Below are 21,218 nucleotides of genomic sequence, written 5' to 3'. Positions count from 1 at the left end.
CGGATGTGTGGATCCTGGGGGATAAACAAATCAATACAGACAGATACATATGTATCCAGCTGAGGTTGGGTCGGCGGAGCAAATCTGAGGGTAACATTTAACCGGGCTGACTACTGGAGACACTGTGATGCTAAAAACGACTGACTCACTGCTGGCACACTGGCCAGGCTGGGACACACTGGGGCATGTTGTGGCCTTTCTAAAGCTGACTGTTGACTGTACGGTAGTCTATTAGCTGATGAAACTTGATCAGCATGTTATTGCTCAACAAATATTCCATCATCGGAAGATGATACAACAGCTAAACTAATGGGGAGAGTTTTCTTGTTCAACAACTTTGTCAGATGACATCCACTTATCACCCTCACACTGGTAAAGTGTCAACTTTGTAGATTGATAACTTCCCTGGAATAACCCTCACCTTCAGACCTCCCTGCCGTGCATTCTGTCTTGCTCTGTCTAAATCTCTCTTTGTCGCTCAGGCACACCTACTGTACACCTACACACACGGCAACATGTTCTTTCTCTGATTCTTTCTGCCTCCATCTTCCCACGTCTCTCTCTCTTTCTGACCCAGAATTTTTTTTTTTTTTTGCTTGTCGTGCTTTCATCTCGTCTTCCTCCATCTTTGCTCCTCCTTTCCTACGCCCACTTCAAATTGTTCCAGCTTCAATGAGCCTAGAGAAGGGTGCTTGAAGGTGACTGCCGTACTGCGTCCTTCCTTCCATCGCCAAGAATCGCTCTCATATGTCAACCATTCAGGGCATCTCTTAGCACATCCCCACCTCTGTTTTTACCACAACATAATAACATTGCAAATACTTCAGGTGTTTGTTCAACAGAACATGTGGGGATGTATGTATGTTCTGGGAAAAGAGCACTCCTTAAAGAAAAAAAGTGTTCTCTTCTTTTGGTTGATGAAGTGAACTTCCCAGTAGCAGTAGAATTTCTATGAAACAGCAGCAAAGTTCAAGCCCCAGCATCAAAGACTCACAAAGGGTTATGACCACTGAAGCCTGAGGTCAGACGGAAAGTAGATCCTCATCCTTGTTGGTTTTAATGCTGTTATGTAATGTTGGTATAAAGAAAAATGCATATGTATGTACTATATGCATACTTGCAGTGAAACTTGTGTCTTTAAAGTATCTTTAAGTTAGAGTCCTTGTTCTGAACAATTCCCTATAAGGGTCTTTATTGACTTTGAGGCAGGATGTCATACAGTTCTGTGATTGGGGGCCTTTCAGTGTGGTTTATCCTTGGTTGGCTCATAGAGCGGTTTGTGTGTGTTTGTCCGGTGTGTGTGTGTGTGTGTGCATGCAACTGTGTGTGAGTGGGTGCGTACATTTGTAGACAAGCCTGTGTGAATTGTTTCCTACCTTCATAGATGGTGGGGCGGTGCGGGGGGGAGAGGGGGGGCAGTCTCCCAGGGGGACGTTGGAAATGGTCAGGAGTTCCTGCTTCCTGTGGAGACAAAAGCAGACAAGAAGAGATGAAGATGAGGAAAATGATGATGAAGCATACCGCAGGTCCAGACAATGAGGGGGAGGGTGTAGGCTGCAGGGTGATGCCTGGATGAGAGCTGCCTCAGCCAGCCCGGTGTGGGAAAAGCAGTGAGGTGTGTGATGGCTTTCAGTGTCTCTGAGGACAGATGTCAGCAGCACATCTCTCTGATCTCAGACGCAGCCACTAGTGAGTCACTCTGCGATATTTAACAGACAGATAATGTCCAGTGGGCTCCTGGCACTTGCCAGCTCCAAAACAGTGTGTGTGTGTCAGTGTTTCAGTCCCAGAGGAAGCAAGGAAAGACTGTGATTTCATGAGAGGTTGGGCCACGTGTTATCTAGCTGTCCCTTCACCGCTTGGAGTGAATTTACGGAGTTGAAGATCTCGCAGTAGATACACACCAACATACACTGTCTTTGTGTATAGACCAATTATTTGTTTGTAAACATTCGGGATGCGCGCGCAATGTACTTGCAGAAAACCGGGAAAGGATAGCATTTAAAATGGCAAAAGGACCACACGGATAATACAAATAGTTAGATTTAAAAAGACCAAAAAGGTCGAGGAGGATAGCCTTTAAGAGAGAAAGCGATTACCCATTGATCTGTCGCATCAGAATTTCGATTTTGGTCACGAAAGTCTTGAAATTTGAGTGAGAATGTCGCCCGGTACAGACCGCATAGTTGACCGGCAACCATGTCTTCACGTCATGTCACAAAGTTCATAATTTTACAGTTTTACAGTCAATTCTAAAAAGTCGAGCAGGGCAGCTCTCAAGAGATATGGGAATTCTGCTTTTAGCCAGCTGGTCCGATTATTTTTGTGATTTGTTTAAACTGGCAATCTGAGTGAGACTGTGTCCCCGTTACACTGTTTTGACGTTAGCCTCAGTCAGACTCGCTCACTGGCAGTGTGCACAATGTTGTATTTCACTCAATTCTACACCAGAAACGTCAGGGAGGACTGCCCAATGTAGATACGAGCCTGATGAAGATAGCCAGAATCTCGGATTTCTTTAACCAAGCCTGTTTCATCCGTCATTTGCCTGAGAAAGCGACCTCCGTTAGCCAGGCTAGTTTTGCCCGATCACTTGGTCAGGCTATTTAAGGGTATCGGGGTCAAGTGACTTTTGTGCATAGACAAGTCAAACGTAAATGTATTTTTCCAAAGGCCAAGAGCCTCAAAAAGTTAATATCAAGCCCTGCAATCCAATGGCCAGAGATATATGATGACCTGATCGACACTCCAAGTGTTATAGACCGCGGAGAAGTTTGTCTTTTGCAACCGACATGCGCAGTTGAGCCTGCTTGACAGTTGTGTGACGTAGGGTGATAATTGGTCCATACGGTCGGCAAATTTCTGAAAAAGTTATTTCCCCCAAAAGCCACCAAGAAAAAAGGGTATTTGCTGTTTTTGATTTCAAAGTCAATTTCATACATTTTCCCACTATTGTTCTCATCATTCCCAACAATCAATTAGGACCACCACTTTTAAAAGCCTGCCCCTGAATACATGAACATACTCAGATTTAAACTGACCTCTCTCTCTATTCAGAGAAAAATTGTGACACCTTTGCAAGACAGTTCAGGAAAAAGAAACAATATATTATTTAAAACGTTCCTTATATTCTAAGAATAGGAACATGCATCTGCATGTTTAGTGTACAGTGTGTGGAAATTTTTTGAACTGTGGAACAAACGAGTCGACAATTTTTTTAAATTAGAACATTTCCAAGGTATAAAATGTAATTGTGAACAACCCATTTACAGAGGAAATGACACATGTCCTGACTAACATCTGGATACTGCTGTCTTTGTAACATGCAACCTAAACCTTTCACTTCAAACACATCCCTCAACAGTTTCCTCCTAATCAATCTAGATCCTCCACAGCCTCTACATCTGCCTCTACCTCTGCCTCTACTTCTGCCCCAGGTCCAGTTCTTGCCTTAGCACAGCCCCAGCCCCAGCCTCAGCCCCAGCCCCAGCCCCAGCCCAAGCCTCAGACTCTCACCATCTCACCATGCAAATTCTTTCCACAGAATCAGCACTCTCACAAAAGAGCTCTGTCTGTCCCAGTCTTCCATTACTGCTGATTCTTAGAGTGGCCAAGGGTGGACACTAACTAAACACAGGCATACTGGCTTTGCACACACCCAAAGAGTGCATAGCAACCACTACAAAACCAGGGAAACTGTAGTCATTTCTTTGTCTCATACTTAGTTTCTGTTGCACTTTAGCTGTTGTCACTGCTGCTGTTAAAGTGGAAAAGCTGTTTCAGACCTCTCTCCCTTGGGCTGGCAACTGTGATGTGAGCACACAGGTCTCTGTCTCTCTGCCTTTCTGCCTCTCTCTCTGTTCCACTCTCCCCCTCTGCCTCTCTCTCTCACACTCTCTCTCTTTCTCTTTCTCTCCCTCTCTTTTTCTTTCTCTTATATATATACAGTCTCAAAGTGCCGTGGGTGGATGGTGCTGCATGTGTGTGTGTGTGTATATATGTATGTGTGTGTATGTTTGTATATGTGTGTGTGTGCGTGTGTGTGTGTGTGATATACAGTGTTGTTGTCCTTGTCGCCTGTCCCCATTGTAATAAAGCAATGTCTGCATCACTATGAGAGCAATGGAGGGAGGGAGAAAGAGGGCGGAGTTGGAGGAAGAGAGGAGTGGAGGGGTGGAGGGGTGGAGGAGTGGAGGGGTGGAGGGGTGGCCAGAGGGAGGGAGACGCAGGATGACAAAGGAAAACCGAGCCGACAGAGAAGCATAGAAGGTGGACAGAAAGAAGGGACAGAACAGGACCTGCCTTTAAAGGATGGTACAGTCCACAGAACAGGACCTGCCTTTAAAGGATGGTACAGTCCACAGAACAGGACCTGCCTTTAAAGGATGGTACAGTCCACAGAACAGGACCTGCCTTTAAAGGATGGTACAGTCCACAGAACAGGACCTGCCTTTAAAGGATGGTACAGTCCACAGAACAGGACCTGCCTTTAAAGATGGTACAGTCCGAGAAGGTTCACACAGACACTTTGATACAGAAAACAAGAGAAAGAAATGCTGTCTACTGTTTTAGTGTCCATCAGCCATCACTCACCAACACAGGTGAGATGGTGAACATCAGTAAATTGTGTCCCTTTCTATCTCCTCCCAAATCCCTGCACCTCCTCATTTCAAACAGGTCACTCTAAAGGTGCCCATTTATATTCTCTGACATTTATACCAAGGCAGTAGGATTTGGAGACAGACAAAAAGGCAGACAAAAAGGCTCTATTCCTTTTCATTCGAAAAGGAACATGAGCAGTGGAGAAAAATAAAAGCTAAAAGCTAAAAGGAGTGCCACGGCATCACCACAACGTCTACCGTTTCTAACTTCCAACATCAACACAGACGCACGTCCCCTCCCCCCCCCCCTCGCCTCCCTCTGCCCACACTCCCTCTTTATTAGTTCTAATTAGAGTTGATTCATTCCTAATGGCTTCTCCTCTGCAGTTGTGTTTGTGTCATGTTCCCCTGGTGCATCCCCAAGTCACATCTTGCTGCTGAAAACACCCAGGAGGAAACCAGAGGATAGCATGAGGGCAAGGTGAAGAAGAGGAAGAAGGGAATGACAGAACGGAGGGAGGAGAAGGAGGAGGTCGATAAATAGAGGGAGGGAAGTGGGGAAAGATGTTCCAACCAATTAAATCATAATTGCGACTTTCTATTTTGAGCCCTGATACAGCATCTTGTTTGACGAAACTCAATCATGTTTGTGATCCTCTTTCAAAGACTGCGAAATCAACGCATCTCTGACCAAGCCTCTAATGCTTTCGACAAGCTGCGTATTAAAAGGACCGCAACACAGACGGGATGGCAAGTTCGTCAGCACAGTTCCATTGCCATTGATATTGTGGAGAGAGAGAGAGAGAGAGAGAGAGAGAGAGAGAGAGAGAGAGAGAGAGAGAGAGAGAGAAAGAGAGAGAGAGAGAGAGAGAGAGAGGCCTGGTGTGCAGCTCTTCCACTGGCACCTTACTGTACACATTGGGTCCCACAGTAAAAAAATCATAATTGTTGTCATCTTCCTCATTGTCCTCATCCTCCTCCACACAGCCACCCCTCCACACAACCCGCCCCTGCTATCATCATCATAATCATTATTATTTGTAGTGACAGCAGACAGACTTGCAGCATCAGACCCTGTCGTATCTGATGGTAATGGCTGCTCCCTGACACAGATCTGGATCAATTATATGTCGATCTGTCCTCGAGGCAGAAATGCAAACAGTGAGAGCTTCCCCCCTGTCACTCCTTAAAGGCCACAGCCAGACCAACACACACACACACAAGCACACACACACAAGAAAAAGCCACCCACGTACACACACATACGGATATGTGCACACACAGAGCCATGGTATTCTGTAATCAGATTGATGAAAGTGAATGGAAGTTGTGAGTTCCCACTGAGTTCAATGTTCCATGTCTGTGTTACAACACCAGGTTGCAAGATCCTATTAGAGCTCATGTAACAGGCTGTCTGCATGAAGTCAATTGCTTATTTTCTAGGCCATGCCTACTTTTATATTCATGTTGTTATTTATATATATACATGCGCATAGGATCCATAAAAATACATACAGTATTTAACTTAATCTTTTTTTTAAACGATGTTTTTGTTAGATCCAGATAAGTGGAGTGACTATCTACCGGAGCTGGCTGCACAACCTGGGGTGGTGTGTAGGCCAGTGGGTAAAGGGACCCTGTGAAGGATAACACAACTTCAGGGGCCATAAGCACATCAGGTAATCAAGAGGGTCAACGGGACAGTTTTTTCCTATAAAACCCCTCTGTGGTGTGTAGATCTGCAGGCTGTGTACACACACACACACACACACACAGAGACAGAGAGTCCAACAAAAGAGACAGCAGGGGAAAGAAGGGAGGGGAGTTGGGTGGACTGACCAGCTAGTGAACCCAACATTCTCATTATCAATGACCAGGCACACAGATGAAGGCACTGACACACACACACACACACACACACACTGCCACAGATACACACATAAGCCAGGGAATAATTGGAATTGCTCTCTCAATGACATTTGGAAATAATTACTACCACAACATCAAGGCAAGCAAATATGCAATCAATTTTGAGTAAATTGAGTCAACACTTTCATTTAGCTTTGTTCTTGCAGAGTTACGAAGCTTCAGCAGAGACCTGGCTTTCAGATGGAGACCTTATAGACTGCAGGAGAGAATTTCATTTCAGAGAGAGACTATCACACACATACAAAACACACTCAACAAGCAGGGTCAGTTATTGCCTTGACATGGGGAGTCGAGGCAGAGTTCAGGGGTTTGGGGGACGCTCAAGGACAAGTCTGACAAAACTAGAGACTTCATTTGTTGCCGCCTTTCCCGCATCTCTCCCTGGGCTGAGCAACTTGAACTACGTCGCTTTTGACAAACCGGTCATTTAGTCACACAACGGAACCGTGGCTTTCACCAGGTTGTTCATACAGTGCCATACAGACAGACAGAGCCTGGAGTCTTCTGGTGTAGAATGAGGAGCAGAACGCCCTCCATCCCTGTTGCCGTGCCAGCAGCTCAAGACAGACGATGATGGAAGGTTCTGGTGTGTGCCAACAGAACCACAGGGGCGGCAGATGACTTGGCAAGCCTTTGCATTGGTCCAACTGGACACAGACACACACACACACACACGCACACACGCACAGGAGAACCTGTTGATGCCTGATCACACTCTCACACTGACTACGCTGGTCGTGCCTCTGTTCTGTTGTTTAGTTCTCCACTGCTCCGCTCTACTGCTCCACTGCTCTGCAATCGACTGCTCTGTTCTGCTGCTCTGTAGGGTTGCTCTGTTCTCGATTTCTCTGTTGTAGTGCTGAGCTGGTCCGTGTCACTGCTGTTTTGTGGTGCTGGCTTCTGTTGCTCTGCTCTCTCATTACACTCATCCTCCCTTTCTCTCACCTCACCTTTCCACTCACTCCTTCCTTCAGTCCCTCCTATTTGCTCATTACTTGGACGATTGTCAAAGTATTTTCCGTTCTACCTCCATCCGTCCCCCCGTCTCCCCCCCAGTCCCCAGTGAGGTGGCCGAAGAGGGGTGTTTCTGTAACTTCACACCAGGAAAGGTCTCACCCTTTCTGGGCTCACCTCCAACACACACTGTTATTGAGAGAGCCCCCAGGAAACTCTGTGTCCATGTAAGTGTGGTTCTGGCCCCAGCTTTAGTTTCTACTAATTGCATCAGGTTAAATATAGGAGGGTTTCTAACCTTTTATGCCAAGGTGGGATACACCTTGAATCAGTGGAAGCAAGGACTGTGCTTCCAGACAAGGTTTTCATATTCTTTCATGTTACTGAACTAAGCCTTGATGAAGACTAATGTGGTAATATTCCAAAGAATTTCGAACCTCTGAACCAGTCAGTCTGCCCAGACACCACGTGTGACAGAGAGAGAGAATTTAGAGAGTGATGAATGATCCAAGAGATGAGGAGAGAAAGTGAGATGGACAGGAGAGAGAGAGAGAGAGAGAGAGAGAGAGAGAGAGAGAGAGAGAGAGAGAGGCATAAGGAGAAGGAGAGAATGAGGGAGAAAGTGAAATAATTACAGAGAAAAAGAGAGAGAGGGCGGGAGAGAGAAGGTGAAGGAGACGGAGAGGGAAAAGATGAGCGCAGTCTAAAAATACCCCCTCAATCCCAGGGTGCAATATTCTGTAAATAGGGCTCAGGCGGTGTAGTGGTTGGTGGGACGTCTCAGGGCACTTGTTAGACAGACAATGCCACCTCATGCATTACCGGGCACAGATCACTGGTCCAGTCACACACACCAATGACACATGCACACACCCACTGTCACTCCATGTACCCTTTCAGAGCTGCAGAAGGATCAATCAACACACTCACACGTTTAAGGAAGTCAAAGTGATTTACTGTGTCTGTGTGTCTGTGTGTGTGTGTGGGGGGGGGGGTGCTGACAGAGCTGTATCCTTGAAACTCAAACAGCTGCTAATCACAACTGTTTCACAAAGGGAGACAGCAATACACAAAGAGACAGAAAGAAAAAAAAGAAAGAATCACAAGAGAGAGAAAGGCACTGGAAAAGGGCTGAGTAAGAAAATAAAGAGAGGTTGTTTTAACTGAAAGTTGGAGAATGGAGAAGGCTTGAAAAGGAGGGTGAACTGGTGATGACGAGCAACACCAGGAAAGACAGACAACAGCATAGACACAATCATGCTTGATGATTCATGCCGTCAGAAACTGTTCTATGATCAAGCACACCATTCAGTCTCTCTCTCCACATCTACCTGCAACAACTGAGGTGAGGGGAAGCAAGTTGAGTTGTCTCAGATACCGTGAAGGTCCCTGGTGACTTTGTGATAAGAGTCAGATTAGCAAAATGTTCAAACACACACACGCACTCTCACTCTCTCATTCACTCATGCAAACATTTGCACACCAGAACACATTAAAACACTGCCACAAAAACACACATCCACATTTCCACAAATGCATACACACTTGTGTCCATGGGGGAGTGCTGGAGCAGGGATGAGTGTGGTTAATGGTAATCAGAGACCAGTAGGGGAGTCTAATCAGGGTTTTAGAGTTGATCAAGAGTCCTCAACTCTAGTTTGACTGGAATTAAACCCCCTCGCTGCCTAGGAGAGGCTTCAGGTGCTCCTCAGGGAAGGAGTAGGCCAATCAAACACGCACACACACATGCACACACACACACTTGCATGCGCAAACACACATACAGAGTCTTCTGTGTGCAGTAATTACACCAAGGCAGATAAATGCATTTACTCAAACACGTCCACACACAAATGCACACACTGTATGTGAGTGTGCATACAACAAGTTGTTTTGCATTTATCAACGACAGAAAGAGAGAGAGAGAGAGAGGGGAAGGTGGAGAGAGAGAGAGAGAGACAGAGAGAGAGAGAGAGAGAGAGAGAGAGAGAGAGAGAGAGGAAGGTAGAGAGAGAGAGAGAGAGAGAGAGAGAGGAAGGTGGAGAGAGAGAGAGAGACAGAGAGAGAGAGAGAGAGGAAGGTAGAGAGAGAGAGAGAGAGAGAGAGAGAGAGAGAGAGAGAGAGAGAGAGAGAAAGGTAGAGAGAGAGAGAGAGAGAGAGAGAGAGAGAGATGAAGCCCTGAGGGTGTCCGAAACTCTTTCTATTTTTTCTTTCTCACTGTGCTGTGCAATTGCCTTCATACATAAAACCAACCGACACACAAACAGGTTATACTTGGTGCTTTCATAAAATATGTTGCCCACTTTGTGTGCTGACAGTATTGAGACAATTCTTTTGGTCTTCAGTGATTTCATCAAGAGTGTGTTTAGTGTGAGGTGCTACTGTGTTTTCACTGTGTACTTCTTTCCAGGCCAATGAACCAACAAACATAACCATATGTTTGGCCCTGAGTGGACTGACTCAAGCTTGATGTACAGATAAAAGGCTTGTACTGTCACTCTGTAGTTATCTCCACTCCCACCCACTACTGCACCTCTATCGCTTTCTATACATCTCTCTCTTATTCTCTTGTTCACATTGACTCTTATCGCTCTCTCTTTCTCCTATTCTCTAACCTGTGTCTCTCATTCTCTCTTTTACTTGAACTCTCATTTTTCTCTCACTCTCTCTCTCTCTGTCTGCCACAGACGTAAGACACATCTACCTTTCACAATTCTCTTTCTCTCCAGTCAGTTCCACTGACCCAGATACACTGGTGTCAAACACAGGGTGTGGGTACACAAATTTACACAGAAAAACAAGTACACCCACTTCAAGCCATGGTCATCGTCAAGTCAAAGAAAAGGTATTGCATTGTACTCAGTCACAACACTGAACTATTCAAACAACCAGCTACTGGCATGTGAAAAAGCTGGCCAGTACAGCTGTTTCAGCCTTCCCCTCTGGGAGCTGCAGTGCAGAGCGGTAGTGCTGGGCGCACAGCCAAAGGCACCAGGACCACGGAAAGTTCACCTACTGTTCTCTCTCTTTCTCTCTCTCCGTCTCTCTTTCCTTCTCCCTCTCTCTCTCCTTGGCCCGTCTGGACTTGTGCAGAAGTCCGATCAGGATCACAGCAGCTCTGATCCCGGCCTTCTTGGAGTGGACCCTCCCGCTGGGCTCCGACATGGTTCTAGTCTGGTTCTGGAAGCTGGCAAGGTCCTCAGACTTCCCTACCAGCCTGCGAGGTGTCTCTATTTCAAGTTCCAAATCACGTTCCAGAAGCCCCAGGTTATGATGGTCAATTCTAGCAGTGGAATATCACAATGTTGTCGAACGAGCGTGTCATCCAGGGTACCAGATTAGGTTATGTAGGTCCTTTTTCTATCAGCACTGATTGTTCTGTGGTTCCTAATCAGAAGCGTTCTGCCACACACAGCCTCACAGACACAGTGAATGTGGCTCCTCATCTCTGTCTACCTCTCTGCTTCTCACACGCACCCCCTTCCTCTGTTTCTGTATCTCTCTCTTCCCCTCACGCTTGCTTTCTCCACCTTCCTGTTTCTTTAGCCCTGCCCACCTTCAGTCTGATAGGCAGGGCTTGGTATTGACTCCACCCCTCGCTCCTCCTCCTTCTGCTCTGCCCTTCTCTCTCCCTCTCTCCCTCTGTCCCTCCCAGTTGTCCTCTCTCCCTCTCTCAATCTATCCATTGCTCCCTTTCTCCCTTTTTCCCTTTCTCCTCCTCTCTCTTTTTCTCTCTCTCTCTCTCTCTCTCTCTCTCTCTCTCTCTCTCTCTCTCTCTCTCTCTCTCTCTCTCTCTCTCTCTCTCTCTCTCTCTCTCTCTCTCTCGACTAGTCGCCTCTGTCCTTCTCTCTCTTTCTTTCTTAGAATCTGAATTTATTTACCTTCCTCATGTAAATCTAATTTCTCAGTTCTGTCTGTTGTCATTTGACTGGCCGTGATTCGGCTAGATTTCTATCTAATTTCCGCTGTGACCTTGTTGTTCTTTCACTCCCCCCATCTTTCTTCCACTCTCTCTCTAAATTGCTATCTCTCACTTTGGTTGTAATCTCAATTCAAACAGGCTAATCAGCATATCAGAAGGCTTTGTGGTTTTCCAAGGACATCGGAATATAAGCATGACTCAGAACAAAATGAACCATTCAGTAGCATCAATGTACAATGTGTGAGAAAACATGGGGGTGTTCCATCTTTCTTTCTCCATGCAATTCCTCGCACACAACCTCTTTGTTTCTCTGCCCCTTTCTCCATGCCCAGATTATTGGAAAGCTCCATAAATACTACAGAGCTCTGCTCCCAGGATGCACTGCACCCATTCTGTTTTTTTTGTGGCCACCTGTTCCTTCTCCTCTCCGAGCTTACTTCCTCCACTCAGTGAGTTCCCTCCTTCCCTCTATTACCTTCTTTCTTGCTACGTCCTTCCTACCTCCATTCCTTCCTATCTTACTTCCTTCATTTTCACCTCCCTTTCCACTTCTATTATTACTTAATTTCTACGTTCATTCCATACTTCATACTCAAATACCCCTTTCCTGTCTTCCCTCTGTCTTTCAACGATGCCAGATTCCAATTTCAGAGGTCCGACTATTTGACCTGGGCTGTCCTCTGAGCTGTGTAGTTAGCATGTTAATGAGGACCTGCTCTGGTATTCAACCTCATCAAACCTCAACAGCAGTCTCTTTGATAGACCCCCCCACACACACCTCCCCCACCACAAAATCTGGAATGTGCCAGATAACTCTGTCTGTTCAGAGACAGTATTTAGAATCAACAGCAGAACTAGACCAAGGGAACAACAAACATGACAGCAAATATGATAACGAGGTGGGGATGCAGCTCAGTCCCCCCTCCCCTTTCTCTCAGCGCCATGGTTACGTGACTGCCGCCCCAAATCCTGCCTGAAGAACCCCTGTCTTCCTGTTCACCTTTGAAGACCTGAAATATGGCCAACCTTCAGGTTATCTGAAGGTCACATGACCCACAGAGGGCCCACACACTGCGTGTGCATGTGCTTGTGTGTGCAAGGTGGGTCTCTTGGGCTGGGGGGGTTGGGGTGTGAGAGGGATGAACAGACAAACAGCTAGCTTTGAATCCACCTGGTGAGCTTCAGTCCACACAGGGATTCTTTTGTAGCTACGGTTGTGTATGTGTCCACACACACCTCCATCCTTCTGCCTTTTATCACGCGCACACAGATCTTCAAACACACACACACACACACACTTTCAGGTAATGATCCCCTCAGTGTGACTGTTCTCTAGGGGTCGCACACCTCTACCTCACCACCCCCCCACACACACACACACACACACACACACAAACACACACACATGCACACAGACAAACTCACACACCATTCCCACCACCACAGGGGGCGGCCTTGTACGTCACTGGGGGGCCAGGGGACCCCTGTGTCCCCTGATGTGACACACAGACCGTGGTGACAACCTGCTTTCCTGTCTGTTCCACATGCCCACGTCCAAGCCCACACGCACATGCCAAAGAGATAAACCCACACAGTGACAGCAAATTACACACAGCACCCATCCCATTTTATCAACAAACATTCCTCTGCCATTGTAACACAAATGACACCACATGCATTACTGTCTCAGTAAAACTGTAAGACAACCATGCTCCCAAGCGCACACATACCATACTTGACACATACAAGCGCACACATACCATGCTTGACACATACAAGCGCACACATGCAAGCATGCACACAACAGTAACAGTGCCACAGGAACGCATCCAGGAACAAGGCACATGAATGCGTGACCTTCACCGCTTGTGCTGAGTAACACCTTTTTTTAAACTCCTTCCCTCCCTCTGTCGCTGTCCCAATCTTTCTTTACGGCCTCTATCTATTTCTCTCTGTTAGCTCCTCCTTTCCACACCCCTCCTTTGCGTTCCACACTTCCCACTCCTTCCATCTCACACATCTTGGATAACAGTCCCCTGTCACGAGACAGCCATGACCTCAAAGGAACAGACTCTCACTCAGTCACACACCCGCACATGAACAAACACACACACGCATAACGTACTGTACACGCACAACATTTTACTACACTTGAAATAAGTATGTATGCCAAACAGGCACACACACACACACACACATACTTGTCTCTGGTACAAGTTGAAAGTGGCTAGGGGTCCTCTGTGTTTAACTACCCTTTCGAGAGCCAAGCTAAACTCTCAGGCCTGAAATAGCACAGTGCAGCACATGGCAAACATTTGCCCCCTCCACCCATCCTCCACAGCCCAATCAGCCCTGCACACACACACAGACACACTCACAGACACACACACAGACACACACACAGACACACACACAGACACACTCACAGACACACACACAGACACACACACAGACACACACACAGACACACACAGACACACACACAGACACACACACAGACACACACACATCCCTGCCTTGCCGCTCTGGCTGGTGATGGCGCTCTCACTTCAGTGAGTGATGACCTCACTCTGCTGCTGCTGCAGCCACACTAGCTCACAGAGTTGTATCTCTATTTCTAGCCCAGGGCTAACACAACCCGCCGTTAGCTTTGCACCCCTCTAGCCTACCTGCTTGATGTTTACTGTTATACTGCTCTCACCTTCATACTGCGACAACAGGCCTCTTGTACAACATTTATGTATGCAACACCTATCACAGCACCTGTCAGCTGTAATCCAAGGTAAGAAGCCGAAGTAGGCTCCACTGCAGTAGTACAGTATTTTCGTCCTTTCTGAGATGTGTTGATGAATGGCGGCTGTACATGATGGATCGTTTACTGGGTTTAGAATTGAGGGCTACTGTAAAAAAAAAAAAAACAATGCTATGAATAATAACACTTTTATTTAGACTCTCCTATTCTGAACACAAACTATGTGTGCACAAGTAAACAAAAATAATTGAACAAGACTGATTCCTACATATACATACAAACACATACAGTGCACACACAATCCAGTCCTGTGTGTGAACACACACACTTGACCACACATGTTCTTATCTGCATGACTGCAGCATTTCAAATAAGTGCACTTGAAAGTTCTATGAAATTCTTGAGGCATTAAACTCCAGACAACCTTTTAATTACCACAACGACCACAGCCAGTGTAATTATCACTGCAGCATCTGACCCTGGGCAAGCCAGGGATGTTCATTAGAGTGTGTGTGTGTGTGTGTGTGTGTGTGTACATCCATACTGTGTGTCACTGCATCTCAGGTGTAAAAATAGACACAGGTCATGTGGTCTCAGGTCATAATGTTCCGAACATCAAACCATGTAAACACTAATGTATGTTGATGCAACCCCAACACGTGGTCATCTGAAAAGGCAGTATTCTGCATGAGCACGCACAATAGAATCAGAAATACTGTGGATGCTGTTTTTACAAATACTCCAGGCGTGATGTCAAACCCAGTTGAGTTTTGAACCTACATTGAACTAGTATTGCACAGGCTAAAGGTTTCTAGATGTTCCTATCCAAACTCCCGGAGACGTTCACCACCACCATTAGACCCAGCTCCCTCCAATCCACCACGACCCCGACACCCACCATAATACAGAAACATCATCACCATCAACAGCAACACAATTAAGACCATCATCAACAACATCCGCAGCCAAGACAACAACATCAACAACGCCACCGTCACCAGCCTTCAGCCCATCCCTCCACTCCTCAGTGCCTCCACCCCCCCCTCCCACCCCCCACCCCTTCCTGAGTGGATTTGTCCCTGAAAAGCTGACGTTGGGGCCAGAACACTGAGGTGGTGGTGCCACAACAGAGACAGCCTGTCACAATCACTGGCTGGAAACACACCCTCTCCATCACTCTCAATCTGTTTCCATCTTTCGCCGGCTGCCCGCTTGTGTCTTTCTCTCTGTTCACTCTGTTTACGTCGCTTGATCTTCCTTTTTATCTCTCTCTCTCCATTTCTCCATTTGGGTTTAACCTCCGTCGTTTCCCCCTCACTCCGTCTCAGCTGCTCCACCCCTCGCAGACGAAAATAGAGAGTTAAACAGAGAGGGGGTGGGGAGTAAGAGAGAAAGAGAGAGAGAGAGAGAGAGAGAGAGAGAGAGAGAGAGAGAGAGAGAGAGAGAGAGAGAGAGAGAGAGAGAGAGAGAGAGAAAGAAAGAAGACAAGGGAGGGGAGAGCGAGATGAAGCCTAGAGCTAGGGGGCTTCAATGCTGAGTGGCCCAAACTAGACACCATGTGTTAGTCCAACTGCAACAGATGGAGAGGGAGCATTCAAGGGAAGGAGAAAAGAAAAGAGAAAGAGCCAGAGAGAGCCAGAGAGAGACACAAGGAGATATATAGAGAAGGGAATATAGAGAAAGAGATACATTTGACACATATGAAGAGTGAGAGACACTGAGAGTGGCTGGGGGGAGCAATACGCAGGTGTCACCAACATGTTGTAAATCAACTGGGCACTTTGCACAACAACAGGGTCTTACAAATGTTAGCACAGTCAGCTCTTAACGCAGAGAAGGACTGTTTTCATTGCTAAGACTGGAACCCAAGTGTTCACAGACCTGGGGTTTACTCTCCAGAACATGGGGCCTGGGAAACTCAAGGCCTTGTGATTTTTACAGGTCGGCCATATGTCAACCTGCTGCTTGGCTCTCTCTCTGGCTGCCATGCCGACACACACAAATCCACAGACACCTCACAGACACACACAAACCCACAGACACCTCACAGACACACACAAACACAGACACCTCACTCCCTGTTGTGCCAGAGGTGAAGGTAATAAGGGTGATAAACTAAAGAGGAAGTTGCTGTAAAATGCTCTGTGTGAGATCATCTCAAGTGTTCTCTCACTATAAAGCCCTACACACACGAATCCAAACACACAGATAAACACAGACATACACACACACACAAACACACAACCTGACCTCACCCACCCACACGGGCACACACTTTACACACACACATACACACACCTCTCAGCCCAGACAACTATTAAGGACCTGCTCTAAGGCCCCAGGGGCGTCTAAGACATTGCCTGATGGACCATCCATCACAGTGCTCTCATGGTGCTCGGAAAAGATTCGTGCAAAACAGGAGGGTCACGATGCCTCCGCTTTTCATTCCCCCCCCCTTTCCCCTACCTTCCCTCTCCCTTTCAATCATCCATCACCCCTTCCTCCCAAACCCACAGCCTGAAAGAAAACACTTGACCATCCCTCTAATATTTGCCACCAGGGGCCATTGCTGGAAAGAATGAGGAGAGAAATAGAGAGAAAGAGCATTGATGGAATCAGAGGAAGAGGACAACAGGGAATCAGACACCAGAATGGGAGAGATCTTTTCTTTTGTCAACCATGATTGCTCTATCATCTAATCAGGATGTTGTTTTTTTTTTTTGCTAATCACTAAGCGGTCGCCGACTGCTCCATCCCTTTTGTGGCCGTCGAACAAAATGTCATCAGTGTCATTTGGCAGACTGCGCTCTTTGTAGAATAATTGTATTTCTCCCATTTGCAACGGCAGGCTAGGCTTTTAATAATATTCACTCAAACATAGATAAAGCTAACATATATTGAAACACATGCGCTATCTCTGCCACTCTCTCTCATGTTTCTCTCTCTCTACCCCTCACTCCTCGTCTCACTTTCACTCAATCTCGATCTCTTTCTATCACTGTCAGTCTCTCATTCTCTCTCCATATCAATCTCTATCTCTCTCTCTTGCTCTTTCTCACTCTCTCTCGCTCTTCTGCTCTCTGTTTAAGGTTGTCTGGTTTCATGTCTCAACCCCTGTTTTGCTCTGTTCTATCTCTCAGCCTCCTAGCATTGCATCTTCCTCCTTCACCTCCTCTTCCTCCTCAATGCCTAAATGTCATTTATCACATCTGGCTCCTAAATCAATTTCCTGCTTGTCCCATTGGCCAAAAGGGATTCAAGGACAGCTTGTTAACCCTTCCCTCACCCCTGGAAACTGGGAAGGAGAGAGAGGAGAGAAGGGGCAAATGGCATATGGAGAGAAAAATAAATTAACCAACACAAAGAGACACAAACACACAGCCTCACATACGGGCACATACACAGATGCACACACGCACACACACACACACACAAAGACACATGAGAACACACAATAGAAACACACTCTATGCGTTCACTTCCATTCATCAAGGAAACCACAAAACATTTTGATGCAAAATAAATGTATTCAGAATTCATTCCATGCATCAGTAATAACACTAAGCTTGGAGTCTTTTGTATCTATCAAAATGGCAGCAAACAAGTTGTCCCATTTGAAACGCAGCCAGACAGGTATGGGTGGTAATGTGGAGATAAATAATTCCTTTGAAAGAAAATGGGGTTGGAGCGGAGCTGGTGAAGGGAGACAGGGCCATCTCAGCTAGCCTCTGACACATGGAACAGGCCCCTTCTGCAGTTCTAATAGATTTCTCACAAGTCATCTATGACAGAAGATAAGTACCCCAAAGCCACGCATTCAATATCTCCTCTCATTGTAGTAGTGTGTGTGTGTGTATGTGTGTGTGTGTGTGTGTGTGTGTGTGTGTGTGTCTGTGTGTGTGTGTGTGTGTGTGTGTGTAAGAGACATGGGGGGGGGATACTGAGAATGTATTTGCATAGTGAGTATGTGAAACACAACATGCAGTGTGACATGAGTGTCATTCTGATATATATTTAGAGTGTGCAGAATTCACACAGCGCTGACAACCCAGTGCAGTAAGAGAGTACACATGTTCACAGCTGTTGTACTGATAATCATGGGCGTTTGACCCTAAGGGGTCAGAGTGGGGACACACAGAGCGGGTCAGAAGAGGAGAAAAAAAAGAGACAAAAAGAACAAGACGGAGTGTGCTCCACAGCCCATTCATCGCATCTTGACCCAGGTAAGGGTCACTGAACAAAGACGAATGAAAACGTTCTTTCATTCATACTTTTTTTCCTTCTCTTTCTCATTTTTTTGAGCAGTCTTTCGTTTGTTTCATTTCTGTGTGATAACTGCTTCTCGACCTCTTTTCCTTTCTGTCAGTCTTTTTCTCTATCTTTTTATCTTTCAATATGTCTTTATCTCAGTCTGTGCCTCCTATCTTTCTCCCTCTCTCTTTTCTCTGTGTCTCTCTATTTTTACCTCTGCTTCTGTTGTACTCTTCAGTTAAATCCCAGTGTCGAGGGTATTTTAGGTGAGGCTAGAGATTCAAACTGTCTTGAGAGGAGCAGAGAAGAAAGAGTTGCTGTCCTCTGTGGCTGTGTCCAATCACAGTTAAGCGTCACTGTTTCCACGCTGTTTCATTTGCTCTTCCTCTCTCTACCTCTCTCTCCAGTTTCTCTTCCCCCTCTCTCTGCTGCCCTCTTGCTTATGTACCTCTCTCTCTGTCTCTCTCTCCCTCTTTCCCTCCTCTTCATATCCTAACTCTTTCTCATCCTCCCCTCTCTCCTACCATCTGTCTTTCTTTACTCTACCTCTTCCTCTCTTTCTCGACCTCTCCCCTCTCTCTCTATCTTATTCTCTCAGCTCAGGGCTCAAGAAGAGCCTGTTACTTGCAGTGAGGATGTGTTTGTCACTGCTGGCCACCCTTCCACTACGCTCTCCTCCAGTGCTGGTTTCCAACAGCAACAGTGTCTGGCTTTGTTAAGAGGGAGAGCCATTAGAAAAGCATTCAGAATACACAGAGAAACAGCCCTCCGAGACCAACAAACACAGACCAAGAGAGACAGCAAATCCCTTACTGTCAGAGTGGCAGGCTTAGCTGTACAATTCTGTGGTTTCATGTTAGTTCATATCTGGAAGCGAAACATAGTAAAGGACACCCACTGACACCGACGACGCATCTATGCATCATCAGGAATTTGGTTGTGTTCGTTCAACAACATATTAGACTATATAAAGGCTTACTCTCAAAGTTAGGTGAGGTGAGGTTAGGTTATTGGGTTCTCTTCATCCAACATTACATTGGATTGGTGGTTAACAGGTGTCTGTCCATGTGAGACGCTGTGTGCTGGTGAGCTGTAGTACTCACACACCCAAACACACACTTCATCTTTCCTCTTCTCTCCTCAGACAGACGCTGAAGTAAAAGAGAGAGAGAGTGTGTGTAATAGCATGGATGTGTGCATGTTTTACCTCTCCTCCACCTCCAGGCCCCTTAGGCCCTGCAGCCTAGATATGAAGCATACTCTCAATAGGCAAGAGGCTACTTTATGGGGCCCTAACAACCCCATTAAAGCTCGCTGGCCAGATGGTGCTCTTATCAGTGTGTGTGTGTGCGTGTGTGTGTGTGTGTGTGTGTGTGTGTGTGTGTGTGTGTGTGTGTGTGTGTGTGTGTGTATGCGTGCGTGGGTGTGGGTGTGTGTGTATGTGGTGTGTTTGTATTTGTGCATGTGTGTAAGTGTGTATACCCACAATTGGGGGGATGGGAAGAAGTAAATATTTGTCAGAAGAGGCAGCTGGTCCACTGAGGGCATCAAGATGAGACGGCTCAGTATAATAGGCAACACACACATCAGAGATAACTGAATGCATGCGTTTTGTGTGTGCGTGTGTATGTGTGAATGATGTTGCGTTTCTAATACCAGGCAGCAGCATCTTCAGGGAGACGTTCAGTCAACAGAGACCGTAGCTAACTTCACTCCAGCTACAGCCTCCCTGAATATGCTGCAACACAACAGAATAGACGCCAGCTTTCACTTCAACTGGACCAGCTGGGAGAGCAACTCATCACTCGATATCAGCATAAAAAAGCCCAACCATGTTGAAAAGTGATGGTAATTTGAACCACGTGAGGAAAATTGCTTCTGTAAAATCGATCAACAAAACTCTGTATGGTACCTAAAGTATTGGTCCCCTTTCCTAGATATTAAACTAGTCAATCAAATATGGTTCTGAAGGTAAAAAAAAGGTCACAGCCCTTTCACCTGTCCTCTCAAGTCACAAGACAACCAATGTTGTGACAGTATAGGACAGAAGCCCCAGAGACATTGTTGCTATTGCGACCTACAGCACATATATACACAGCAACCAGCCATATTGGGATCCAGTAGGGGGGAACATTCCACGGTTGGTGAGGTCCATACAGGCATTGCCATGGTTGTGGGCCTTGGTGGAAGATCCCACATGTGATAAACATGTGATGAGGTATATTCTGTCTCTGCTGTCATGGCAACAGCTTTCGAAGCTCCCCAAAGGGAGAGGCTCTTAACAATAACTATCTGAGATAAAAACATGGAGGCAGAAAATTACACAAAGAGATATGGCCAATACCCTGAGCATGGGGAGCCCACAGCTCCTTTAGCGGAAATCTTATAAGCAGAAATGGGAGTACATATTGATAACTTGATATGTCCAACAGAGATATATAAAGAATATGCATACTCAGCCCTAAAGGGGAGGTCGGATTGCTGAGCAGTTAGGGAATCGGGCTACCAATCAGAAAGTTGCTGGTTCGATTCCCGGCCGAGCCAAACGACGGTGTGTCTTTGGGCAAGGCACTTCACCCTACTTGCCTCAGGCGAATGTCCTTGTACTTACTTATAAGTCACTCTGGATAAGAGCGTCTGCTAAATGACTAAATGTAAAAGTAACCCTAAAAAAAACATTGCATGTCAACTCAAATAGAAGCAAAAAAATATATGCTTTACCCTACAGTACCATTGCAGAAGTGTAGAACTGTGATTGTTTGTATTTTTTATTATTCTCAAGTATTTTGGAAGTGATATGAATAACATT

General features: G+C 46.2%; 1 protein-coding gene across 3 annotated transcripts in view; it reads right to left on the bottom strand.

The window, feature by feature from the left end:
- The window catches only part of rap1gap2a (RAP1 GTPase activating protein 2a), a 45,992-nt gene that overhangs the window by 15,317 nt on the left and 9,457 nt on the right, over nt 1-21,218 (bottom strand). For 2 of the 3 annotated variants that reach the window (XM_084674056.1, XM_084674057.1), the window contains exon 3: nt 1,377-1,461. In XM_084674056.1, the coding sequence (XP_084530182.1) occupies nt 1,377-1,461 (85 nt within the window). Of the gene's footprint in view, nt 1-1,376; nt 1,462-10,500; nt 10,968-21,218 lie in introns of those variants that run through there. The other variant, XM_084674055.1, reaches the window with a different exon arrangement.

Source organism: Hypomesus nipponensis, chromosome 15, assembly GCF_054491055.1.
Source record: "Hypomesus nipponensis isolate SF chromosome 15, ASM5449105v1, whole genome shotgun sequence".
NCBI classification, from domain to species: domain Eukaryota; kingdom Metazoa; phylum Chordata; class Actinopteri; order Osmeriformes; family Osmeridae; genus Hypomesus; species Hypomesus nipponensis.
This window is presented reverse-complemented; position numbering and strand designations above follow the sequence as displayed.